At 41.7% G+C, this 27,661-nt stretch overlaps 2 protein-coding genes, 1 long non-coding RNA gene and 1 pseudogene across 3 annotated transcripts in view; 3 read left to right on the top strand and 1 right to left on the bottom strand.

Annotated features, from left to right (window-relative positions):
* LOC140291454 (uncharacterized) overlaps positions 1–27,661 on the top strand; it is a 392,957-nt gene that overhangs the window by 339,323 nt on the left and 25,973 nt on the right. The window lies entirely within an intron of this gene.
* LOC140292489 (uncharacterized) lies at positions 6,454–8,682 on the top strand. Its single transcript, XR_011912554.1, has 3 exons — positions 6,454–7,343; positions 8,358–8,468; positions 8,553–8,682. It is a non-coding gene; the product is annotated as an uncharacterized lncRNA (long non-coding RNA).
* On the top strand, positions 10,135–18,300 carry LOC140295327 (stonustoxin subunit beta-like). The gene is made up of 5 exons (XM_072379650.1): positions 10,135–10,154; positions 11,617–11,730; positions 15,175–15,336; positions 16,940–16,986; positions 17,113–18,300. The coding sequence occupies exons 1-5, from the start codon at positions 10,135–10,137 to the stop codon at positions 17,661–17,663; spliced, it is 894 nt and encodes a 297-aa protein (XP_072235751.1). The 3' UTR covers positions 17,664–18,300.
* Positions 20,762–20,877, bottom strand: LOC140297179 (5S ribosomal RNA; annotated as a pseudogene).

The raw sequence follows: 27,661 nt of genomic DNA, 5'->3' as shown, positions 1-27,661 counted from the left end.
CGATATAAAACAGCTGCAGTTTCAAAGATTGGTGTATGGCCTCCTCCACCTCCTGGTTGATTCAGTTGATACTGAAGAAAAGAATCAGTTCAAACTATTATGGATTCTTGCAAATACAGGACAGGATTTTAGAGACGCTGTGTTCAAATGGATGTGTCCAGATGTTGGACTTTTCCTTTCTCAATGTGGAACAATATGCGTGTGAGAGCCATGTAACGTCCTGCTCTCTTAGGGTTTCAACTATATATATATATATATGTATATATAGCCCCTGCCCAACAGGATTGAGCAACTTTCTATTGATGTGCTGTGTGGGTGCGTAATGTGTGGGAATGGCATCGCTTCCGAGTCACAACCAAAAAAGCCACAGACCGTAATTAAATATTGAAAATCTAAATTTTCCAATTTTTTCCAATTCCAAGTTTTCATCTTGAAACATGCTGTCGGAACACAAATAACAGCTCATTTTTTGTTTTTGAAAATAAAATGATAAATCGGTTGGCCGTCAAATACACGGACCCACGTGACAGTGACACGAAGTATTCAGCTGAAGTCGTCGAGAGATTAACAGAGAACATAAATCAACATTCTGGAATCTGGACTTCAGTTCCATCCAGAATCTGTGGTTGGAACCACAGACCAGAAGAGAGACAGAACAGAAGCCTTCAATCCTGCAGATTATCACAGAATAAGGTCCAACTTTCCAGTGGAGGCATGAAGAAAGCAGTCGTGAGTACCAGAACATACAATTAATGCATTAAAACCGACCTGGACAATAAGATTTTGAGATTTCACAGAAAAAAAGTTTAAAAATGTCATCATGAAACTGAACAAGAGAGCAAAACAGCACACATGATGGTGACTGAGAACAGAGCAATTGATGTCATCTCTGATTTTGTTTGACATCACAATGCAAATGTGTCAAAGGACCCAAAGTTTCTATAAGCCAGATGTTTTAACCCCTTTTTCACAGTTCGTCAGGAGTTTATCTGAAGAAACACGTCCAGTTTTTGAAGCAGATTTAAAAGTCACAGCAAACATTTTTCACATTGCCTCAAAGAACAATGCTTAATTACTTTTATTATCTTGAATAGTCATTTTGACAAGCACTTAAAAACAACGCTCACTTACTATCTTAAAAAGTCATTTTGACAAGTGTTTAAAGACAAAGACAAAATGAGTCAAACCAGAACACCATCTACTTGCTCCTGATGGTCGACCACGATTTGCCTGAGGATTTCTACACGTATACCATTACTTTTAGCAGTGACCAAAGTTATGAAGAACCCACCAACCTGTTGGAAAAAGAACAATCCCAGGTCTGTGCTGCAGCTGGGACTCCTCATTCCGAGGATGCTCAGCTTGTACAGGATCATCTCCAGGCCTCCGTAGTATAAGGAATGTTATTGTGGAAAACTGCACCTGCAGTTCAGATTAGTACGACTGTAATTTTGACCATAAGGAATGACATTGGAGGTATTTATGTGAAGCAGTTCATACAGTAAATGTTAAAGCAGCATTTCATTGACACACTGTACTGATTCAAAAGAAGTCCTGCAATGAAAAGTGTCACCTCTGAAGAAAAGGAAGTTCGTGGTGTGTGTATTTAGGAAGCAGCACTTTAAGCATTGAGGTAGTTTTATTAGTAAAGGGTTGAAACAAACTGATAACTTGTTCCAGCGACCTGCAACAAGAATGTCCAGTGGCGTCTGAACGTGTCCTGTCAGCCAGACAGGCTCCATCATGAGCTTCAACCTGTCCGGCGGCTGGCGGAAGCCTGTCCCACCAGTCTTGTCCTGTGGCCCTGACTCCGCTGTCGACCTGCCCATACTGCAAGCTGTTCCGGAGCAGCTCAGCGTAACGACTCCACGGCTGCCACAGAAGACATTTTTCCCAGTTGCAGAACAATACTCGCTGGACTAAGCTACTGAGTTCTTCAGCGACGGACAGGAGTCGAAGCGTGTGTCCAATAATGGAGGGGACGGCTCGCTTCATTTAGCAGACAGTGAGGGGGCGGGGCTTGTTCCAGACTCTCAGCTGCTCTCCCATTGGTCATTATATATGACGTCAGAGACGGACAAAGTTCCTATTGGCTCCTGAAGCCGGTGCAGCGGGTGTGATTCTGGAAGAACGGCAGCAGTGACACTTGCAATGTTCACAGCTTCTGTTTGACACCTCAGAGTTTATAAAACTCAAACAACACTATCAGAACACATTGTCACCATATTAACCTTTATGAGTTTAGGCTTTCTAAAGTAACGGGACACACCCATCAGTCCAATCTCAATGTTTTTCACATCTTTTCATAGTTTCCCGTTTTTGCTTCATAACTCAGATGAAATCAGTCAGTGGAAAACACAGCAGGCTGTGAGAGAAAGTAAACCCAACCCAACCAAGACTGAAGCTGAGGGATGTATCACTGAAATTACTGAGCACATCATCAAACAGTAGAAGAAGAAGCCCATTTTCCCTGATATCAGTATCAGATAGCAGACTTGGAGGTGCTCTTCTTTCCACATCTGACCTTCACTCCTCTGTGTCACGCCTGTGGAACAGCCTTCCTGAAGACCTGAGAGCAGCTGCAAGTGTGGACATTTTTAAAAGCAAGCTTAAGACCCACCTTTTTAGCCTGGCTTTTGGTTAATTCATTCATAGTTTTATTATATCCTATCCTTTTAGCCATATGCTTTAATTTTCTGTCTGTTTGTGTATTTAGCGTATTTATTGTAGAATTTTAGTTGTTGATGTCTTTGTGATAGTGCAAATTTTTTATTCTGGTTTGAATTTATCTTTTTTTTTTAAATTTTATTAACAACTTTTCATTTCTATGTTTATTTATTTATTTCTTATTTTATTATTTCTTATTTTATTTTTTAAATGTTTTTAGTCTTCTATTTATTTCTTTATTTGTGTTACTTATTTTTAGCTCCATTCTTTATCTGGTTTTACCCAGTCTCTGGTGTTTCCTCACTGCAACTCGCTGACTACAGCGCTTCAGTTACCTTTGTTCCAGTATATGTGGCGTGTGTATGTGTGTGTATATATATACATATATATATATATATATATATATATATGTGTGTGTGTGTGTGTGTGTATGTGTGTGCATATGTATGTTGGTGTATAATATGGCCTTGGGTTTAATTTTGTTTTATTTGCTTTTATCTTGTAAAGCACTTTGTGCTACATTTTATCTTGTATGAAAAGTGCGATATAAATAGTCTGATTGAATGATTGATTGATTCTCTCCAACCATCTTTGTCCCAACCATTGCATCTGTGTTCAGTACATCTCCAGCATCAGGTCCACTGTGTCCGTTCTGCTCATCTTCTGCAGACGGTGCTTTTTCGTGGCTGGAAACCATCCAGTAAGTCAGGATTCTGCAGGAACCACTGGAAGAGTTTCACTTCCTCCTATAGTTGAACGCTTCTGTGTTCATTAAACTGACATCATGCAGTTTCTCTATTCACCAACAGAGGGAGACAAATCTCTATCAATGCAGAGTCCCGCTCAGTATTACTGACAAAACTTTAAAAAGCTACTGAGAGGACACATTTAAATCAATACCATACAAATAAGTTATTTCTATATTTGAACCAGCTTTCCACCTCCTTAAAATAATCCTAAGAGCTCAAATCCTTTGGCTTAAAAGGCCTCTAGTAAAGAGCGAGATAAGACCAGAGTCAGCCACTCTCGAGATAAAGTGCCTTATGAGCTGCAGAAGCTCTTAAAGTAAATAAGTTTATATTAGTTTTTCTTTTGGTCAGAGGCTCTGGTGCTCTAGAGTTACACCAACTGTTTCTGAATGTTAGATGCAACACCTTTAAAATCTATTTTATCTTCATGCAAACAACAGCTAATCTCAACTGTCCTGTAGTTCATAATGACAGATCTCCATTTATTCCCATCTCTTTCGCTGCATTTTTAAAACTTCATTACATTTGTTTTGTTGTTGATATTGAACCACCAAACCAGCCAGCTCAGAAGACACAGTATTAAGCAGCTATCAGAGTGAGTGGAGGATATAAATGAACAAGTGGTTCAATTCCTTACAAGTAAGAACATTCATCTTGAAAATCAGCAAATATCAAACACTCTTGCATGAAAGGATAACAAATCCAAGCCTGCAGTTGTTATTAAGTTTGTGAACAAGAAGCACAAGATTGAAGTGTTGAAACAGACAAAAAAAAACTTAAAGGTGCTGGGGTTTTTGTAAATTAATATTTGAGGAAGAAAAAGGCAGAAATAGGTTGAGAGACACTAAGTTTCTTGATATTATTTTGATAGAATAATAAAGCTGGAGGTAAGCCCTCATTTTTAATACTAACTGTGCTTTTATACTTTTTTCATTAATTCGAGGAATTGACATTGAGAGATTAACATGAAGAGACAGAACAATAAAGAGATGGAAATGTAAAGTGGGTCTAACGGGAAACTTTTTCTAGAAACATGTTTTACAGTTGAACAGTTTCACAGCTGTGTAAAGTCCATCAGTCATCCAGATGTTAACATTTCCCCTCCATAGTTAAACAGGTTAAACTTTAAACTGAACTGGTTAGGATGTTCATTTCCGGCAAAACGCCTCTCTGGGTGTGTCTTTCAGAGTTTAGTTTCACTTTCCACTAAACCTCCATCTTTTTGTGGCGCAGATTATTTGCTCCGTGAAATTCTCCGTCTGAAGGTAACGGAAACTATTTTTAATGTTTGACTATAATATCTGCTGTTGGCAGCTTAGTTCAAGTAGAAACAAACACAATCTACCACATGGTCCTTTCTGTTGATTCACTGCTGTCTGTGTGAAACTGTAACTGTGAAACTAACTGTGGGACCAGCGACGGGACAAGTACAACAAGTCCACCATTTTGTGTTACTGTGTGAGAACAATATGTGGAATAAGAGCAGCAGCAGACTAGAATGAGGGTCAAGGCTTAAACACGGAGTCGTTATAGCTCCCATTTCTGACGATCGACGGCATTTCTTCCTGCCTGAATCAGCCTGTTCCTGAGGCGGAGATGAGTCTCTGCTCTCCCGCTGTCTGAGCCTCTGAAAGCGGCCTGAGCTGAGACAGCAGCAGCTCAAATCGTGGTAGTGACAGTTAAACACGGCCTTTCCGGTGGCAACCTGAACCGCCACAGTGTGCCAGTTAAGAACTATACTGATAACCCGTTTGCGGCTAATCAGCGTTCCACAGACAGCGGCAGCAGGCTGCGGGTGGGGTGAAATTGGTTTTATATTCGACATTCGCCCATTTTCCGGCGCAGTAACTGTAATTGCATCACGAAAACCGCACCAATTACCCTCAGGGTGGTATTATTTTGTACATGAAGCTAATAGTAACATTTCACAGGCTTTACCAACTGTAACGAAGTCTGGCGAAAGTTCAGAGTAACCGCTGAATATCCTTCTCAGTGCCCTAATTCAGCCTGAGCGCTTAGAGACCGTCAAAAAAGTGCAACGTCTTTTTTTTCTCACTAGAGATTCATGCAATGAACACCAAACCACTTCTGATGTGTTTGTGAACTCACTATAAAGCTTTCACAGCCATTTAGTTACCAGAAAAAAACCCTTTTAGGTAGAAGATGTACTCAGGGTGCATATTTTATTCTATTTTTAATAACTTACTGGTTTTTCGACATATCAACACCAAACCACTTCTGATTTGTTCTTGATATTAATATGAAATATTAATATTAAATCCGCTCCGAATGGGAAATGTGGCGTTTGGAAGATCGCTTGCCGGTGTCGCTCGGGGGCCTGAAAAATAAATAATAAAAATAAAGGATGTGGGAACTACGCAATGAGTTCATGAACACATCAGAAGTGGTTTGGTGTTGATATCTATAAAAACAAGAGTTATTACAAAATAAAAGCCTTGAATTCGAATTAATTCAAATTCATTAAAACCTTTTTGAAAGAAAATTAAAAGCTTTCCTTGATAATAAAAGGTGCTACACAGTTATAGTTACAACTTGGGAAAAATAGGCGAATGTCGAGTATAAAACCAATTTCACCCCGCTGTCGAAGCAACGGCTGTGGCAGCTCATGTTGCCACCGGAAGTGCCGTTGTTGGTTGGCACGATCTGATCTTGCTGTGGCTCTCCTCACCCCCCCCCCAAAAAAAGGATTGCAACAAAGTCACACCCTGTCATCAGTTAAACACATTGATAATGAAACACATTTTACTGAAATAAATAATAAAAATACAATATAGATAATGTAACATATTAGTGATAATGGTGTAATTAAAACAAATGTTACAATAAAAATGTTTTTCATTAACAAAGCGAAGTATTGAAAACAGGCACAAAATCATAAATATGATCATTTATAGATTAGCTGACAGATTCTACAACACAAGGGACTGTTACATGCATGCATTTCATTAATAATGAAAAGAATTAGACAATAAATAATATTTCTTTCACAAGTTCTTACACAATATTGGCATTAAGGAGTTGGTTTCAGTTTTAAATTCTTGAAAAGATGGGAAGGATTTGGAGAACCTGGCTTTGTGTTTTCTCAGTAAACCTGAAGGATTAGCAATGAGTTTAGTTTCAGAGTTTTATGTCCACAGTCTTTCTGCAGCAGAGGACATGAAACCAACATCGAGCTGCTTTGGATTTTAGATAATTTGTTTCTGATTTTGGCTCTTTTCTGAGCAGGAACCCTGCATACTAACCTTCAGGGACAATTTTTAGGCATCCACTGTAAAAATGGTCTCTAAAACCACGTTTCAGTCCATTTCTAAACGCCTGTCCACTGTAAGTTTAAAAAAGCAGATGGAAAGTTAATTTTTAACAGATTCTAAGATTGTGGAAAGTCTTTGTGAAGGATTTATCCCCCTATAACACCCACTGAGCAGAAGTCCAGCTGAATGCATCTGACAGTGCTGTAATAGGTTAACTACAGACCAAAGAGGGTCAGACTTAGCAAAGAATCATATTTCAGAACAACACTGGCTTGTTGATTGGCAGATACAGTCACTGCAGAACTTTATCTGAGCTTTTCTAGGATTTGTAGCTTTTACCTGAGCAAAGAGCATCCACTGTAAGCCCAGCCCACAGTGTGCTGAATTCTGGCTGTTAGCACAGCATCTGGCTCAGTTTCTCAGTGTTTGTCTGGTTCTGTAACTTCATGTGTTGGAAGCAATAAGCTACATTTACTCTACTTAAAGAACTTTAGCTTTCCTCAACAATTTTCATGTTTCAACTTTACATTTCTTCCTTTTCAGAGGAGATCAGTGAATCTTTTATTGCTCTGCATCTCTTCACAGAAACGCTTGTTAAGGCATCATAGAAAGTTATTGTGACCTTCAGAGACTTGTTGCTGCTGTTCAGCTGAAGGTAAACCTGGATTAGGAACGTTTTCAATTTTAAGTCCTGGCTGGAAAAATGAGTTGAGCTGAGGATGACTTTACACACAGTGATGTTATGTTCTGGGAGAGGCCGGATCTGATTGATGCTGCATTCCAGCCTCATCTGCTTTGACTCTCTGATGACAACAGAACGGTTTCCTGTAACCTGTAAGCTGTTTGTTTCTGCTCTGTAATGTTTGGGGGACATGGTCACTTCTTATTTCAGAACAAACTTTGATCACTTTTGAGTTTTAAGACAAATCTACATGATTATCAGATCATTGATGAACTGGAATCTAACAACACGATGATCAGCTGATGATGTTTGTTTTCTACATGAAGAACTGATCTTCATAGAATGAAACCATCAGCTCCTCCATTACAGTCAGACCCAGCAGCTTCCTGCTGCTTCCTGTGTCACCTTTCAGAATAAAATAACATGAATGTCAGTTAAAATGTGTCTGACTGTAGTCAGTTATGAAGCTGTGTGCAGCTCTGATGGAACATATAATCCACTAATATTGTCTAATGATGAAATGGAGTAGATTCAGATGTTCTGTCTACTTTATGGATCAGTTTGTGATGTTTTATTCAGCTTTTTCCTTTCCCTTATATGTGAGTAATAATCCTTCACCTTTGTTTCTTTTTGTTTGTTGAATTCAACTAAAAGTTAAAATGTTTCGTTCAGACACTTTATTTGTACTTTTAAACATAAGATGGAACCTACAGACAAAGATGGAACCTTCCCAGGGTAGAAGGTTCTGTTATTAACAGCATATTAGTCAGTTTCTGGTTCAGACGTTAAATCAGTTGATCTCCGTCCTGTTTCATGTCAGTAAATGTACGTAATGGTCCTTCATCATCATGAGTGTGCTGGGTGGTAGCTCCATGCCTCCATCTAGTGGACTGATGGAGGTACAGCAGCTGCTCTTTTTACAGCCCAAATGATGGAAAGGAGGATTTGAGTTGATGTGCAGATGAATGATTTGTGTTTCCTCTGCAGATGAAGGTAGAAAGTGTGTGTGAGCTGATGTGAATTCAGCAGCATGGATCAGTGTGAGGACACTAAAACCACTCTGTGTGGGGAACATGAGAGCCAGAGCAAAGCTCAGAGGTGAGATGACCATCTCTAACTGTCCATGACTCTTCTCCATGTCAGAGCTCAGCACTCACATCACCAAACCACCTTTATTCACAGGAAGCAACCTGAACCTGAACCTGAACCTGAACCTGAACCTGAACCTGAACCTGAACCCAGCTGTGTGTCCTTTAAGAGCAACAAGTCAAAGGATTGGTTTATTAATTTCCAACATGATGTTCCATCAGCCCAACAGTGAGTATCTGTCAGTATTCAGTGGAGGCTGCATCATGTTTCAGATGATAACCAGTTTTCAGCTGAATTACTTGAGACTTGGATCAGTTCTTGATGTCTCTGATGAGACTAATTAGCTGCATCATGTGTGTAATGTGATATTTTAGTTCAGTCCTGCAGCTCTTTAATAAAACAAAGGGAGAATATTTTCACAGGATGCTGATGATGTAGTGAACAGGGTGGCTGATGTAGAAATATTACGTTCTCACACGTTGTGTTTAATGACGTCAGTTTAAAACGACCTTCTGAAGAAACGAGAACAAAACAACCAAATCAACCTGTAGCTCCCAGTCGAACAAAGATGAGCCTTACTGATGTTTATTTTGTTTTATAACGTTCTCAAGCATGTGCCACTCTTAAACTAACGTAAGTGTGGCAAACATATATATATATATATATATATATATATATATATATATATATATATATATATATATAAATGAATAAAAGAAATGAAAGGTAATTTTTACCATTTCCAAATGACATCAATTAGCATGTGCTATACTAATTTAATGCAAAACATTCCTGAAGTACACATAAATATACTTTGTTCCTCCTTTTCAAATGGTGCTAAACCTTACCTTTAGTCTTTTTATTTGACCTGATTTTAACTTTGAACCAAAGTTCATCCTTTCCTTTTGTTGTTGTCCAATGTTCTATTAAACTACATTAATTACATAGTTTCGTGTCCTTCAAAATAAAATACCTTTCGGTTCTACAGGAAATTCATAAAATAATAGCGCCAAAAAAAGGAAAATTTCTCAATTCATTGAGAACAATAGGCGCATTCGGACAGAGAGTTCTAAGAACGCAGTTCTAAGAACTGTCCACCTCGAATTTAGTCATAAGAACTGCCCTTCCCCAGGGGAACTGTTTCATTTTGCATTCACACATAAGTCGGGGACCTTGGTCGGGACTGATGTGACACAGCCGTCTGCAACCGTGACGTGTTACTGTAGCGCCACTCAACAACAAAACAAAACCCACAAAAAGTAAGGAGAGAAGAAAACAAAACAACACCACCAAGAAGCTAACATGGAGAGCGAGGAGGCCACCGTGTTTACGGTCTGCATGACGGTGATATTAATCATGGACGATCACATCAGGCGTCAAAGATGGAGGCTGGAAGAGCACACAGCGAGAGTCAGGAGATGAAGAATCGAGCAGCGGGCGATACTTCTTCATTTCATGAAGGAAAGAAGGAGAGCAGAGCGCCACAGACAAAGGAGACAACGTTAATAAGTTTAACTTATTAAACAGGTGCTGTTGTGTCCGTGTCGTATGAGTAAATATTTCAGACAAGGGGCGGAGCTACCAACCACCAAACACCTACGTCATGTTCCTATGGAACCCAGAAAAGACCCCGCCTCGGAGAAGGAGCTAAAATGGTTCTAGGAACTAAGGGGCCATGGTCCCTAGTTCCTCTATGTCAGAATGCACGAAAAAACGGCCTAGTTCCTTAAAAGGTTATAGGAACTGCAAAATGTTCCTACAGTGGGAGTGCGCCTAATTATAGCCCTTTTCCACCGGTTCACACAGATCCCAGGCACCTTAATGACATGTCTGTGAAATGATTTGGTCAAATTCCTCACAGATCAAAAACAGCAGCCCTGTCTGTAGCACTCTGCTCTGAGGCGGTCAAATTTTCATGCTGCGACTGGCTGCTAATGCTCACTCCGCCCCTCGGTTCGGCATCAGGCTGAGGTTGAGCACAAGCACTGGTCATGGCTGCCCACACACAGTTGCAACCTTATATGTTTGAGCCAGAGTCAGACCCTGAGAATGTATATACTCTAATATAACACAACCTGCTGTATAAATCATTTATTTCAACATCGTTTGTACCTGCATGAACTAGCGGTTAGCATTAGCTCGTGGTAATTGGACAAAAGAAACACAAAGCACACTTACATCGTCTGTCCTTTCCCCACGGATGACCTCTTTTAGGAAATGTTTTTCTACGAGTCCTGCATTGTACTGACCCAAATTGAGGAAGCAGTCCGTGTCAAAATATTTGGCACACACAGATAGGTTTATGCCGACCGTGGCAGAATGAATCTGATCACACAAACAGTAAAGACTGAGTCAAGGAACCATGCTGAAAGCTCAGAGCTTCAGTCTTCCTGTTTTCTCTCAGTAAAATTACATCCAGCTTCCAGTTTCACACACCTGCTGACGTCTGCCTGCAGAGTGGCAGAGCTGCCACAAGGGGGAGCTGTAACATTGTTCCACAGCAGCCACACTGACTCTGACAGGCCGTCTCACTGCACTCAAACACTATCACTGAATACTTTAGTTTGAAGAAAACAAGTGTTTTTCTGTCAGGATCCAACAGAGACTCAGACCTGGATCTGGAGCCAGCTGTGTGTCCATGAAGAGTGACCGGTCAATGGATCCTCCTCTTGTCTTCAAATCAGACCAACATCCATCCTTTAAGAGGTGAGCTGAGTGTAAATGTTGTAACAGAGTAAAATGTAGCAGAGTCAGTTTGAACAGTTTTTATTCCAACATGTGTTTAATGTGAGCTCAGCTCTGTTTCACATCCATTTCTATGTTCATATGTGAAGCGGTGTGTGTTGGATGTTTTCCACAAACACAGCAGTCTAGGAGGAAAGAATGGATGTTGGAGGAGGTGTTTCTGAGTGTCTGTAGGACACCAGCTGGTCCAGCAGGTGCCAGTTTGTGCTTTGGCTCTTAACACAGTGTAGGAAGTGTGAAGCAGCTGACTTCTAAAGTAAAGTCAGGTCTGTTTTAGGAGGTTGAAATAGAGACAAACAAACATGGTTTTGAATATCTTATAAGAATTTCAAAAATATCCTTTCAAATGTTTTGTCATCACTTGTCTTTTTGTCTTTTGAGTGCAGTGCAGAAATTATTTTGTGTTCTTTAGGAGGAAGCTGGAAAAACCAGGCTTAGCTGAACCTAAATCCAGCTCTGAGTCGCAGAAGACTGACCGATCTATAAAACATACTCCGAGGAAAAGGCTCCACCCAGATGTTCAAAGGTACAACTTTACGAACCCAGATAAAGTTATCTCAGTGATGAGTCTGTTTTAAACATCTATCTGTCTGACACTGGGAGCATACCAGTACAACCAGTCTGATCCAAGCACACACTGGCTCTGGCTGCCTTGCTCCAGGGAACTTCAGCAGGGAGGGAAAGCTTTCTGAAGGGGTTGCTGAGAGCTGTTGGACCCAACCAAAGTGAGCTGAAAGCTCCAAGCAGCTGCAGACTGAGCTGTTGATTCTCAGTGGGATCAGCAGGACTAGTAAAGCTTTCCCACTGCAGGGAGTCCTCTGATTCACTGTTCACATCCACACATCACTTCATGGAGCTTTACCTTGTGTTTGTCTCTGTGTGGACAGACAGAATGTGAGCTCATTCTTCATGATTCCTCCACAGAGTGGACCAGCAGAGCTCAGAGGTTCCCAGTAGGCAGTCTGCCCAGCAGCATCAAACACAGCTGGACTCCATATTTATGGTCTGTACATGTACAACAACTACTTTTCCATCTATTCTGTTCACAGTCATCTCCATGCTGCACTTTGTAGACCAGTGGATTGTCAGTGTGTCCAACATGGATCTGATGTTTGGCTCCATGATTTCAGTCTGATTGGCTCATTCATATAGTATTCTGTTCCAGCTGCTGGAGGACAACATGGTCACTTTTGTGAAGGAGGAGCTGAAGAAGATCCAGAAGGTTCTGAGTCCAGATTACCCAGAATGCTTAGAGAGTCAGAGGGAGGATGAGGATGAAGAGCAGAGGAGCAGCAGAGAGGCATTAGTGAAGATCACAGTTCACTTCCTGAGGAGAATGAAGCAGGAGGAGCTGGCTGACCGTCTGCAGAGCAGTAAGAGGATTTCTCTAAAGATTTAACCTGCTGGATAAATGACACATTTACTGATGTCTCAACACACAGAACAACACATGTTCAAATACTCATTCTCAGAGAAATTAAAAGTTTGAAGATTTTCTGTGTATTGTATTGACTGATCTTATTTGTTGTGTTTATTTAGAACTCTTTGACCCAGTTTTCCGACATAAATCTGCTCTGAAGAAGAAGTTCCAGTGTGTGTTTGAGGGGATTTCTAAAGCAGGAAACCCAACCCTTCTGAATCAGATCTACACAGAGCTCTACATCACAGAGGGAGGGACTGGAGAGGTCAATGATGAACATGAGGTCAGACAGATTGAAACAGCATCCAGGAAAGCAGACAGAGCAGAAACAACCATCAGACAAGAAGACATCTTTAAACTCCCACCTGGAAGAGATGAACCAATCAGAACAGTGATGACAAAGGGAGTGGCTGGCATTGGGAAAACAGTCTTAACACAGAAGTTCACTCTGGACTGGGCTGAAGGCAAAGCCAACCAGGACATCCAGTTCATGTTTCCATTCACCTTCAGAGAGCTGAATGTGCTGAAAGAGAAAAAGTTCAGCTTGGTGGAACTTGTTCATCACTTCTTTACTGAAACCAAAGAAGCAGGAATCTGCAGCTTTGAAGAGTTCCAGGTTGTGTTCATCTTTGACGGTCTGGATGAGTGTCGACTTCCTCTGGACTTCCACAACAAGGAGCCCCTGACTGATGTTACAGAGTCCACCTCAGTGGATGTGCTGCTGACAAACCTCATCAGGGGGAAACTGCTTCCCTCTGCTCGCCTCTGGATAACCACACGACCTGCAGCAGCCAATCAGATCCCTCCTGACTGTGTTGACATGGTGACAGAGGTCAGAGGGTTCACTGACCCACAGAAGGAGGAGTACTTCTGGAAGAGATTCAGAGATAAGAAGCAGGCCAGCAGGATCATCTCCCACATCCAGACATCACGAAGCCTCCACATCATGTGCCACATCCCAGTCTTCTGCTGGATCACTGCTACAGTTCTGGAGGATGTGTTGAAAACCAGAGGGGGAGGAGAGCTGCCCAAGACCCTGACTGAGATGTACATTCACTTCCTGGTGGTTCAGGCCAAAGTGAAGAAGGTCAAGTATGATGGAGGAGCTGAGACAGATCCACACTGGAGTCCAGAGAGCAGGAAGATGATTGAGTCTCTGGGAAAACTGGCTTTTGAGCAGCTGCAGAAAGGAAACCTGATCTTCTATGAATCAGACCTGACAGAGTGTGGCATCGATATCTCAGCAGCCTCAGTGTACTCAGGAGTGTTCACACAGATCTTTATAGAGGAGAGAGGGCTGTACCAGGAGAAGGTGTTCTGCTTCATCCATCTGAGTGTTCAGGAGTTTCTGGCTGCTCTTCATGTCCATCTGACCTTCATCAGCTCTGGAGTCAACCTGATGGAAGAACAATCAAAGTCTCAGGAGTCTGAAACACTGAAAGAGACTCTCTTCTACCAGAGTGCTGTGAACAAGGCCTTACAGAGTCCAAATGGACACCTGGACCTGTTCCTCCGCTTCCTCCTGGGTCTTTCACTGCAGACCAATCAGAGTCTCCTACGAGGCCTGCTGACACAGACAGGAAGTAGCTCTCAGACCAATCAGGAAACAGTTGATTACATCAAGAAGAAGATCAGTGAGAATCTGTCTGCAGAGAAAAGCATCAATCTGTTCCACTGTCTGAATGAACTGAATGATCGTTCTCTAGTGGAGCAGATCCAACAGTCCCTGAGTTCAGGAAGTCTCTCCACAGATAAACTGTCTCCTGCTCAGTGGTCAGCTCTGGTCTTCATTTTACTGTCATCAGGAAAAGATCTGGATGTGTTTGACCTGAAGAAATACTCTGCTTCAGAGGAGGCTCTTCTGAGGCTGCTGCCAGTGGTCAAAGCCTCCAGCAAAGCTCTGTAAGTACAGATATAGAGGGATTGTGTATGAATATACTGCAGTTGTTTTTATAGGAGAGAAAGTCACAGATTACTACTTATCTCATTATTCCCTCCTCAGACTGAGTAGCTGTAACCTCTCAGATGAAGGATGTGCAGCTCTGTCCTCAGCTCTCAGCTCCCAGTCCTCCAGTCTGACAGAACTGGACCTGAGTAACAACAACCTGCAGGATTCAGGGGTGAGGCAGTTGTCTGCTGGACTGAAGAATCCAAACTGCAGACTGGAAACACTCAGGTCAGGATTCATCAAACTGTTTTTATAAACAGGTGACAGAACACCTGTGGATGGTTTTTGTATGATTGTTACAGCAGCTTTAGGCCTCTGACAGCTTAAAGAGTTCGGAGGCCTAAACAGCAGATATTTGTGGAGGAGGTCTCCAAGGAGAACATCTGCGAACATCTGCAGGAACAACAGTGAGAAGTGTCTGTTGGTCCTCTGACCCTGGATCAGATACAGAGATGGGTCCAGGACATGTTAGCCTAGTTTAGCACAAAGACACAAAGTCAGTAATGTGAGACAGTTCCAGTTTTTCTGAACATTTGATGGCATTCAGCTTCAGTTTCAGTGCAGTTCTCTCAGAGTTTCTGTGTTGTTTTGTGTGTCTGCAGCCTGTCAGGCTGTCTGATCACAGAGGAAGGCTGTGCTTCTCTGGCTGAAGTTGTGACCTCCAACCCCTCCCATCTGAGAGAGCTGGACCTGAGCTACAACCATCCAGGAGACTCAGGAGTGAAGCTGCTGACGGCTGCACTGAAGGATCCACACAAACTCAGGTATGGAGAGGCCTGCTGCAGCCACACACAATGTCTGATAGAGGAGGAAGAGCTGGAAACATGTTCTCTGTCCTGCACTCAGCCCTGTGTTTTTGCTTCCTGCTGAGTGTTACATGAACAATCCCACATGTAGGAGCCTTTTTCCTTTGCTCACAGCAGAAACACTGGTTGAACAGAAACAGCAGATATTTGTGGAGGAGGTCTCCAAGGAGAACATCTGCAGGAACAACAGTGAGAAGTGTCTGTTGGTCCTCTGACCCTGGATCAGATACAGAGATGGGTCCAGGACATGTTAGCCTAGCTTAGCACAAAGATTTATAAAACCATGTTCACCGCACATCTGGAAATGTGTACATGTGGATTAGACCTGTGTCCCTCGCTCCATACGCCCACATGGGGGATCTTCAGCTGGACCGGCTCTCTGACAGCTCCAACACATTCAAAGAACAGTGTGTGGAACAGCTCAGAGATAAAGCCACCAGAGCAAACTTCAACAATCCTCTGAGCGCCACATGACTTGATATCAGACTTACTGAGAGCCACACAGTACCAGGTCCAAAGAGTTCTGCCCTTCTGTGGTTCTGACCGTCCTTCCAGATGAGAACCAAGTAGACCAAAGTTGAACAGGAGCTGTGTTTGGTTGTTCTTCATCCCATCTCTGGCTGGGATGAAGAAGAAGAAAAAAAGGTGGGGGACAATCCAATAAATATCCAAGGAATTCCAGAGAAACGGGAAGAGAGGGACACTGGGGGAAGGAGAGGAAGAGGCTGGAGGCTTTTCAGTCTGTTTCAGATTCCTGAAAAGTGATCAGGCTGAAATAAATGAGTGATTCTGATCAATAAAATCACAACACCTGGCAGCTAATTTACTTCCAATGACTATAGATTCTCCTCTGATCTTATTGTGAGCCTTTAATGTTCAGTATGGAGGGTGGAATGAGGGGAGTGTTTCTAGTCTAACTTTTCTAGATGAATGTTTTCCCCTGGCTGGCTGTGCAGCATTCAGATGGACCAATGGGTCTGAGAAAGGATCTGGATGTTTGGCTGCCCTGAAACATACTGAGAGGAGGAGTCAGTAGAAACAATGTGACCATCAGGAGAGACCATGATGTCAAAAACTGAAGTGATTTCATTAGAATTTTTAAAGCTCATATTTGGATTCAGAAATGAGTGAAAAATCAAAGTGAAAATTCTTCCAAACTTGAAGAGTTGAATTCAGAGACAGAAACTTCATCTCCATAATCTGACTGCAGAAAACATTTGGTGCTTTTAAACTTCAGAATGAGCTCAGACAGATTTTCTTCCATCCATCGTTCTTCACTTTCTTTTCTTTCCTCCTTTTTCTGAGATAAATCAAATAATGAAAGCATCTCTGCATGAGTCCATAATCTGCTGTGCAGAGATGCTTTAAAGGAGTTTTGTAAGTTTCAGTGTTGATCAAACTGCTTTCATTCTAGTTTTCAGATGCTCCATTCCAGTGGATGTATCCAGATGTTTTCCTGTTCCTTTCTCAGTGTAGAACAATGTGTGTGTGAGAGCCATGTAATGTCCATGTTTGCATGCTGAAAGAGACTGTGCTGCTTTGACCCCCCTCCTCCTTTCAGGGTGGAGCCTGCTGGAGAACGATGGTTGACACCAGGTCTGAGGAAGTGTAAGTGTGTTCTTCATCTGATTCATGACATCCAACCATCTTCACACTGTCACATCACTCATTGATCAAAGTGAACAGATGATAGATCAATAACTGCAGCTGGATTGTGTTTGTTCTCTCCATCAGATTCCTGTCAACTCACAATCGACACAAACACAGTGAACAGAAACCTGAAACTGTCTGACAACAGCAGGAAGGTGACACGTGTGGAGGAGGTTCAGTCATATCCTGATCATCCAGACAGATTTGATTACAAGTGTCCTCAGCTGCTGTGTAGAAATGTTCTGACTGGTCGCTGTTACTGGGAGGTCGAGTGGAGAGGAGAAGCTTATATATCAGTGAGTTACAGAGGAATCAGAAGGAGAGGAGGCAGAGATAACTGTGCGTTTGGATACAATGATCAGTCCTGGAGTCTGAGGTGCTCTAATAGCGGTTACTCTGTCTGGCACATTAACAGAAGAACACCCATTTCCTCCTCCTCCTCCTCCTCCTCCTCTGTCTCTAACAGAGCAGCAGTGTATGTGGACCGTCCTGCTGGCACTCTGTCCTTCTACAGAGTCTCCTCTGACACACTGATCCACCTCCACACCTTCAACACCACATTCACTGAAGAACCTTTGCATCCTGGATTTGGGTTCTGGATCAGTTCACCTGGTTCCTCAATGTCTCTGTGTTGAGTATAAAGAGTTTCCTCCTGTCAGAGAATCACTGTTGAACAGATAGTTCAGTCTGTACATGTCTGTCTCTTTCACTCAGAAACACCTTTTCAGATTCATGGATTCAGTCAGTTTCTGTTTGAAACTCTTCTGAATGATTCCTTGGAAACTTCTTCCTCTTCCAGTCCTTTAAAGATGGAAGCTGCCATTCTTCCAGGATGTTGTTTTTCTGTGTGTTTCCAGTCAAAGCTTCACACTGAATATCAGTATGTTGTGTTTCTCTGCAGCTCACTTCAACTGAGACCATTCAGTTCATGTCAGCTGCAGTTAGTTTGCTGCACATGTGACAAACTGTGATATCAGAGAGGAATCACTGAGCTGCAATCAGCCAAGATGAATTTCCAACCTGCTGACAGATCTTCACTGATTCTGCTCCAATGAGCAGAAGTTTGGTGAGCAGCCAGGGTTCATCCTGATGTTTCTCCACATTCACTTCCTGTGAGATGATGAAAGGACAACTGGACTGGAACTAGATTCTGATGGCAGAAAGTTGCTAAATGTTGTTGTTGAACGCTCACAAAGAGGACTGAAATGATCCTTTATACACAATATTTGGACTTTAACAGCTGAAAATATTTAAGATAAAATAAATTAAATAAAAAATTGTAACATTTTATCACCTCAATAATAATTGATGTAAAATGAAGTCAAACATGTTGATATTCGAGGTGAAAACCTTCAGAATTTAATGCTTTTTTTTTTGCTCTTTTGATATTATTGATGTTATTATTCTTTTATGTTGTACTGGAGAATCATCTAAATAATGGACTGAAACTTTTGAAAGATGATGCGCATGTATGGAGGGACACAACTCTCAGTGAATCAAATATTTTGATCGTCAGAACAAGAATTATGTATCAAAAGCAAAATAAGTGTCAAAAACTGACTTTAACTGTTACATGTACATGTATGTTCCTCATTGAGAAGCTGGTGTGATCTTTTTATGTCTTTTTAGGGGCTGTATTTTCAATATTCTGCACCCACTTGTCTCAGGACAAGTTTAATTTACACAAGAAATGTGTGTTTTAGTGTGTTGTGCAATTATTATTTTCAGTTTGATGGGAAGGTCAGAAAATGTCCAAAAATTCAACAAATCCCATTCTGCGCTCAGATCTGTGCAGTTTGAGAGCAGAAGCTTGTTAATGAGGCAGTTCCTTCAGAACAAATCACATCTTGTTTTAATCTCAACACTCACACCTGATATATTTGTGAATATATTAATATTTCCATCACGTTGTGAAGCAGCTTCAACACTATTTGTTCAGTTTTTCTACGTGTTCTAATCCACATTTCTTACTGACAACATCTGGATTCAGACATCAAAGTTCAGGATCCGTTTGGACTCCATTTATTTGTTTGTGTCATTTCTTGTTCTGTTTGGGGATCCGTTTGTGTTGTTCCTCCTCAGAGTGTCTCTCCTCCTCCTCCTGAGCTTGTTTCTGCCTTCTTCTGAGATGTTGTCAGCCCTTATCACAGAATCAGTAGCCGTGATGAGGTCCACCACTGGCAGCTGTTGTGGAGAAATGGTAAAACTGAGTGCTTTGCTGCAAACATCCTTTTCTGGTTGGGTGAGGTCCCCATCTTCTAAGTTCTTCACCCTCTGGTCCTGAATGTCCGTTTCTGCAGAGTCATATTTTTATCTGACACATACAGATGTACAGTTTGAAGGCTCAGCAGTTCACCTCCATCTTAAGGTGAAGGGACACTCTTTTCAGGACAGTAATGTCCACATTCTGGACAAAGAAAACAGATGGTTTGGACTGAGGTATGTCAGTGTGACCGTACAGACCTGCCAAGTGTGAATAGTCTTTAAGCTGCTGATCAGCCGACAGTCACCAACTAGTTAAAGCTGAAGACATCTTTCAGATGAGAAGTGAAATATTCAGAAAGTCCAGTTGCTCATTATTACAGTTATAAGAACTAAAGTATTCAGTTGTGATGCTATTTATCTTTTCACCGCCAGAGGGCGACATATTCCCATCAATAAAGACTCCACTTCCTCACAGTTAAAGGAGATTTTATTGACATTAAAGACTGAACATGTTTCAACAATCGATAATTACCTGAGGTCGGGTCGCCTAGGCAACAGGTCCAGGAGTGAAGACTCCAAAGAGTCTGCTTTGAATTTCTCATGTCTGTGCATTATTAACTGCTCACTGCTATAGAATATTAAACATGAAGCCATTTTAAAAGATACAGCACAGTCCACAACAGAGTACAAATATACAACAGATTGCTGTATGTGTGTATTGAACATCATGTGTGATTACAATGAAAACCTGTTCATCTGCACCTGTATTTGATCCGTTACAGCTTTAACGTTTCACAGAAATATTCCTTCTCTGTTCATGATGTCACATGTGTCTGCGTGCTGTCTGTGTTCCTGAGAGGAAGTCACACACCACAGAAACCAGGAGAAACAGCTTTAACACTCTGCTATATAGTATATCCAAGTAGTATTTATAAAAGAAGTAAAGTAATATTAAGGAACATGTTATGTGCTTGTAAATGTATGATCTCGGTCATTCTGGGGACTAAACTCTATGGGGTCCATCATTTAATCTATTAAAATATTTCTTCAAGCCACCTGTGTATAAGCAGCAAACTTTAAAGACACAGCAAGTGAATCTATATGTCTTTGAATTGACTGTTTCTCAACCTCTTTTTAGTTGATGAAAGTAGACTTTAAATATAATATGAGACTTTATGCAGTAACTTCAGTACAGACATGTTGACTGATCTGTTTGAGGGAAGTTACTTAATATCACTAAAGTTTCCTGAACTTATCAGGAAAAGATCAGTTTTCTTGGTATTATTTCGATAGAATACTTTTTATAAATGTTTTAACTTCTCAGAATTCAGACAGATGAAGTCATTGTGAGCTGAGCACTGCTGGAAACTGTTAGAACAGATTGACTTAGATGAGATGCCATGATTTGTGTGTGCTCTCATTCACAGTCTTTGGAGAAAAATGGGAAAGTTGTTAAAATAATTTCCAACTTCATATGAAGTTCCATGGGACGGCAGCTTCCTCTTTGGTTTTTGTAGAGAAGCAAAAGAGCTTTCAGCACCTGTTGTTCCCAGGCAGTCTCCCATCTAAGTGACCAGGCCCAATCCTGGTTAGCTTCTGAGATCAGATGAGGTCAGGTGTGTTCAGGGCAGTACGGCCATAAGCGAGAGAAGTGATCGCAAACAAGGTTTTTATAGATGCAGAAACAACATATATTATTGAATTAAGCAGCCTCAGTCTCTCTGTGTGACGCTGAACACAAAACTACACACAGGAAACAGAAGAGGTTGACAGACACTAAGTTATCTGAGAGTCTCATTTCCAGCTGAAGAGAACCAACATGTGAGAGAAGAACATGCCACCCATCAACATCAGCCTCTCAAATAAACTCTGTTTTAAAATAGAGGAAACATGGTTCCAGCACCTATATAATCCATATTTGTCACAGTGACTGTTGCTTACAGCCACACCTCCCTGAACACACCTGATCTTGGAAGCCAAGCAGGGTCCAGCCTGGTCCTCTGGGCAGTCAGAACCACCCGGAGCTGAACCCGCTCAACACTGTGGAGATGACAGTGGACTTTCGGAGGAAACCCCTCACTCTTCCCTTCTCACCATCCTCAACAATACAGAGAATTGAGAAGGTGAGAGAATAAAATTTGTGTTTGTTTTCCAGAAGAATTCAGACAGATGAAGTCTGTGAGCTGAGCACTGCTGGAAACTGTTAGAACAGACTGACTTAAATGAGGTGCCACGAATACAGCAGCTGGTATTCCCAGGCGGTCTCTACGGTGGCCCTGAAGTGTCAAGGAATACAAAAGCAACACAACAAGCCACAATGCAATTGGGCAGTTTTCAGGTTTTAATGGATAAAGAGAGGGAAATTAGGAAAAGTTTGAGAAGGAAGTGAGACACTGATGCTGGATCATGTTTATTAACTGTGCTGTTATCACTGTTTTATCAGTGAGATGAGTATTAGTTTATCAACTTTACACAGCAAATTACCATCATGTGTAAGCTAAAAGTCCTTTCCCCTTTGTATTTTACCAGATGATGTTTTGTCCATTTTGTGGAATAAATCTTCAGCCTGTCCTGTCACACTGTGGCTCATGCTGCAGAAATCTTCAAGAGGAAGGTATATTTTGATCATCTTCTTAAAGATTATGGATTTCTTCATTGTACTGTGAATTATCACTGAGATTACCACCCAGGTATGGCTGAAACTCAAAACATGCAAACTATGTTAAATGCAACAGATGAAGAATAATACATTCAGAAAAACAGAGAGGCACCCTCAAAATAAAATGTCAAATCCCACTACTTCGGGTGACATTTTGCAAGGTTTCCAACTCTGCTGCGTTTTAGCTACTGGGATGAACACTAAATGTATGAGAATCTAAGTGAATCATTAACAATATTCAGTTTCTTATTTTGTTAATCAATAATTGTTTAAAACTTGACACCAAAGAGTGTAAATGCAGTGGATCTACTTTTTCTCATGTGGTGTTTTCATATATTCATCCATCAGGTCCTGAAGCAGCCGTGGTGGATGAACTTATCCACAAGTATTTCACAGAGGACCCTGCCTCTGAAATCATGCTGGACTTACTGGCAGCCAAGCACAACATTTCAGTGAGTGTCAGCACTTTCAAAAGAAGAATACAAAATGCAGACCTGACCGAGAGGACGAACTACGCTCCAGTTGCTGCTGTGCAGGCAGCTTTTTCTGAGGAACCTCAGGGATCAGGCAGCTTTTAGGTTACAGAGCGATGTGGCAGCCTCTGAAACAAAAGTACTCTTTTACAGTCAGAAGATGTGATGTGATGAACACAATAAGAGAACCTGACACATCTGGAATAGAGTATTGTTCAGTGTGGCTTGTTGGTGGGAACGACAAACTGAAACCTTTTGGGATTGCCTGAAGTGGCCGTATCGATGGCTTCTCAACAAAAATGATGTGGCTCACATGTGGAAAGTCCAACAATGATCCTGGTGTCGGTGCTCATAATGACATTGAGTGTGTCGCTGAGCTTTGAGTTTTTCCAATACGCCGCCGCACAGACTGTGGCAGAAAATGGACTGATGGCAGCACTTCATCGTTCCTTAAGATCAGCGCACAGAGATGCATTTGCAGGAGCCAGAAGTCACATGTATGGCACTTCAGCATCTGAGCAGTGAACTGAAGGCTGGCGGTCCTGCTTTGGCAAACAAAGGTTTTTATCTCGTATTCATTCTTCACTGATTATCTACTTCACATCACACTTTTGTATTTACTGTAGATGACTGTGCTGATGAAGGCAATGCTCGCTTTTACTTGGTGTTTTTTTTTATGTTGAATCAATTCAGTTCCTGCTTAAGATTTTAAATGTCTTCTACATAATAAACTACTTAAAACACAACAGGCAGCAATTCAGCTGTATTTTACAGGAGGAAGGTGATATATTTCCTCAGAATAAAATGTGTGTTTGCATACTCACACACAGTTTTGGATGGATCTGTTTGGTGACTTGAGGGAGAAGCATCTGTTCAAAAGCAGCTACGAACACACAAGGCTGCTGCGATACAGCCGTCTGGGAGCGCGACAGAAAGAACTGAACGAATACAAGCACCACTGGAACGCTCACGTTATCCGTGCTGTTCGGCAGTCTAACTGAACATCTGGATGAGCAGAGGTGATGTATCATTTGTCTCACAGGTGAACACTGCAAACCATGTTAAAGCAAAAACAACAGGATGACCTTTTATTACATCTACATGAAGCATTCACAGGAAAATCATGGTTACATGAGTTTAACCTGAGGTTGGACCGAGGCTGTAAAAGCTCAGAAAACAGTATATGGACCAGAGAGCTTTTTTTAAATTATATATAAAAAAAAGAAAATAGATTCTTCCTTGAAGCTGTTACTTTAAAATCAGTCATTACGTCTGAGAATTTACACTCATGCTTCAGTCAGCATCACTTTAGTTCTAATATTTATTTGATGGTGTATTTGAGCTTTTATCATGTCGTCTTGTGGTGTCTCTGCATACGAGTCTTGTTGACTAAATCTGGCCAATCACTGGCAGGGAACGCCAACAACATTTAAACTTTGAGAGAAAACAAAGTAAATCTGGTTGTTTTTCTGTATTTTCTTCCCAGATTCAATGGGATGAACTGTGGATTCTCAGCATCTTCACAGACCCTGAGCAGCACCACCAGTTACTGTTGGGGACGATGACCTGCATCCCTTTGAAGAACCACAGAGACAAAGTGGTCTGACACCATCTCTTCAGTGGCAGTCTGCTGTAGAGAACTACATCACTCTGAACAACATGGCTGAACTTTATCTTCATGTCACATTTAGACAAATAAACTGGGATGGCAAAACATTTTATTCTTATGCATTACCCTCCGGCACAGAGGAACACCGGCACCTTGTAGATTTTAAAAAGAGAAGACAGAACAGAGGTTTAAACAGGAGTTTAAAGCTGAGTGTTTAACATCTCCAACCTGAACAAAACCTTTTTCTTTTGGGACATTTCAGGTGTTCATAGTTCAGTGTGTTTAAAAGCATCCAAAGCGGGAATTCTTAATTCCAAAGTTCGTGTTGGCTTTAAAGCTGTTGTAGTTATCGGAGACAGGCGGCTTTAATGTGTTGGCACATGTATTTGCCATGGGGTAGTTTGAACTGGTGAGGAGCTGAAGGGACGCTCCAGGATCCGTGCCAGCAGGAGGTTTGCCTGCTACACCTGTGGCAAGCATGAAGATCTCCTCCAGGGTCACTGAAGTGTCTCCTTCTAAAAGTAGAAAGCATTTGGACTAATTTACTGAAAATGTCAATCTAAAACAAGACTTGGGATGATATTTTATGTTGATAAAGATTAAACTGACCAACCTTCGCAGTCAGAAGGCAGTCTGCCCACAAACTTCTTGTTTTCCTCTTCTTACTTCAGGCAGGACTAAGCTGGGGTTGGAATAAGTTTTCCGTGTTTGTGGCAGATAACTTTTCACTTGAGTGACAGAACAGGGGTCAGGACTGTAGGATACTGCTGCAGTGCTGTGACAAACTGCAAGCTGCCAAGTCCATCTTTGAAGCTATAATGCAATAATACAGAGGATATTAACTAACAGGCAGTCACATGTTTTACTCTTTCTGGGTAAGAGTAATAAAATAAACTACCTTTCAACTGCTGTGTGGTTCCTATAAACTAAATACCACCGAAGGGAATCATTGATAACTGAATGCTTTTCCTCCATTGACCCAACACGTTTAAAACACCCTGCAGTCTGCAGCATGGTGCTGCTGTGTACGATCAGGTCCTGCAGGCTCTCCAATGACGAAGCATTCTCAATCTAAAAATGGGACCTCTGGAATTCTAAATAGAAATGGTATCAGAAAGCTGTCATGACACAAAGTTTGAAGTGGACCAAATTGCTGGCTTTCCCAACCTTTCACCTTTGCCAAAGTGGAACATTTTCAGTGGTGTTTTATTCTTTTGGAAGTGTGATTGCCTCTGCTTCTCTTTTAAACTCCCAGAGTTGTGTAATGACTCCACTGCACATCTTACTGTGCTTCCTGATTCACAGTGTAATCAGATTTCATTAAGAGAGTCAGTGGATCAATGATAATCTTGTTGTTCAGAGATCATGTATTCAAATGAATGTGTAGTTATACTGTGAAGTCCAATTTAAAATGTCTTTTAAACACTGCCTTCAGTTGTCTTATCAGGACTCAATAATCTGATGTCCTTGCCACATGAACTGATTCAAGGCTGAATCCACAAGAAGGACAAAACAATATCCTATGGAATAAAACAAATAAAGTATTATTAAGCATTTGGCCAGAACAGTTAACCTTTAAAAGAGATGTGTATTTAATGGGCTAAAGCTGTTAAACATGATCTAGCATCAGTGTTTCACTTACTTTTCACATTTATCCCAATTCTATATGTGCTGGAACCACATGTTTCCTCTATTTTACCACAGAATTGGCTTGAGAGGCTAATGTTGATCCATGTTTCCATGGAGCATGGAGGTGCTGGGGTGACGCATGCACGTCCAACCTCACCTGCACACGTGACCAATCATGTCACTGATTGACCCCTATTTTGGGGATATTCGTTTGACGTTTGCAGATTTCCATTTATGGAAGGTTCTGTGAGTTCTTTTTTTCCATATATGGTAATAACTGGCGCAACAGTGACGGTGTCTACTGGTCATGTGATCATATTTCGAACGTAGAAATCATATAAATAGGGCCAGTAGGACGACTGAAAGTTTAATCCTACACGTTCCCTCGAGGAGCCGTGAAGGGTCGCCTCTCTATCAGACTCCTTCCAGGGTCTCTGCAGTGGGCTCTGCCCCTCCTGCAGTGATACAGGTGGTAGTTATGGAGTCTGATAGACTGTCCTGGCCTGGAGCGTGCTGGGTGGGACATCGGCCGGCTCTTCGGTCCAGGACCGACGCCGAAGCCTCCCTGGGCGGCTTCCGTCGGTCCTGGATCGAGGCGGCTGGCCGGTGTCTCGCTCCTCTCCTCTGGGTGAAGTGGCCGGTAGGATGCCCTGACAGATGGGGAAGACATTAAGCCACCACCTGGAGTCCAGAGCTTACAGCTTTGGGACTCCATTTTTTTAATCTTACAACAGCCCCGAGGCTCGGGGTGCATTAACTTTGAGCAGGTGTTCCTCCTGGGCTCCACAAAAATCTCTACAGTGCAGCAACTTACATCACTGATGTGATGTCCAATGTTCATACAAGCAGACACACCTGTGCTTTTGCTGGCATCTGTAGCGCCCCTTTGAATGCCTTTGAACTCATCTGTTAACCAACTGACTTTGTGTCAAGTTCTTTAAGAACATATCAAGACTTTCCTTTAACACATTTTTATCAATTCATACTTGGATTTAGGCAATAACATCACCTGGTCAGAGTCACAAAACAAAAGTAGTATAGTCTAAAACGCATGTTCAAATAACGCTACTCTCCCCCGCACTGACGCCATTTTGTTGGTTGCCATGGTTACACGTAAACAAACAAGTTCACTTCAAACATTGTCACTTTCCGGTTGGTTTTAGAAAATAGCTTCACTTGGTTAAATGATTAGTTATACGAAAAAACTATTATTAGAAAACAAGCGTGGTTAAGAATAAAAAAAGAACATAAACATAAAAAATAATAAATAGTTATGTCATGGCCATCATTTTTCTTTTCACGTGCAGTTATCCTAACAACCACTAGATGTCGCACATTTTTTAACCTCAGTATGGGCTGCATCTGTGTCTCTGCCTGTCATGAACACCCCATGGACACATTATGTGAAGAGGCAAAGTATCTTAAAAGCGACGCTTGTGTTTCTGAATGAAAGAGGCAGGTATGTGCAGAGTGAACTTTCTGCTCAACACTGAGTGTTTCTCAGACAGAAAGACACTTTCTATAAAGATACAGAGGAATGAACTGAGCAGAGTGCAGGATGCAGAGGTTCTTCAGTGAATGTGGTGCTGAAGGTGTGGAGGTGGATCAGTGTGTCAGAGGAGTTTATCTTCATGGGATCAGGCAGGAGGAGAAGACCTTGTCATCAGTGAGTTAAACTGCAGTTTAACTCTGCTGTGAACAGCCTGAACAACACTGCTGCAGCTGTAGTTTGTTCAGTGAGTTAAGGGCTCGTAGCTGTGAACCAGTTGATGATTTTAGCTCAGAAAGGCAGTTCATACAGGTCAGTGGAGCTACTGCTGGGAAAGACTGCCAGACCTGTTAGGCCCAAGTGCATTGTGGGAATGTTTGGCAGCGAGCTCTGTCCATGAGATCTACATGAAATCACGTCTGTCTTAGTGTGGAATTCTAACCTGAGCGACCCTAAGACTCCCCGGGTGGAGTTCCTGGGGTTTAGGGCGGACATGTTGTTCTGACTGAGTGACGCAGAGCTGGATGCCGTCTTTGCAGAAATCCAACTAAGTCCCCCAAACACAGGAC

Source organism: Leuresthes tenuis, unplaced genomic scaffold (genome assembly GCF_036924035.1).
Source record: "Leuresthes tenuis unplaced genomic scaffold, fLeuTen1.0.hap1 SCAF_1, whole genome shotgun sequence".
NCBI classification, from domain to species: Eukaryota; Metazoa; Chordata; class Actinopteri; order Atheriniformes; family Atherinopsidae; genus Leuresthes; species Leuresthes tenuis.
This window is presented reverse-complemented; position numbering and strand designations above follow the sequence as displayed.

What these genes read in the sequence shown, in the direction of transcription:
- LOC140295327 (XM_072379650.1), top strand. Translation starts at nt 10,135, where the DNA reads ATGGTCCCTAGTTCCTCTAT. An exon ending in ATGGTCCCTAGTTCCTCTAT is followed by an intron (nt 10,155 to 11,616) that starts GTCAGAATGCAC and finishes TGTGTTCTTTAG; the next exon opens with GAGGAAGCTGGAAAAACCAG. An exon ending in AAGGATCCACACAAACTCAG is followed by an intron (nt 15,337 to 16,939) that starts GTATGGAGAGGC and finishes TCCTCCTTTCAG; the next exon opens with GGTGGAGCCTGCTGGAGAAC.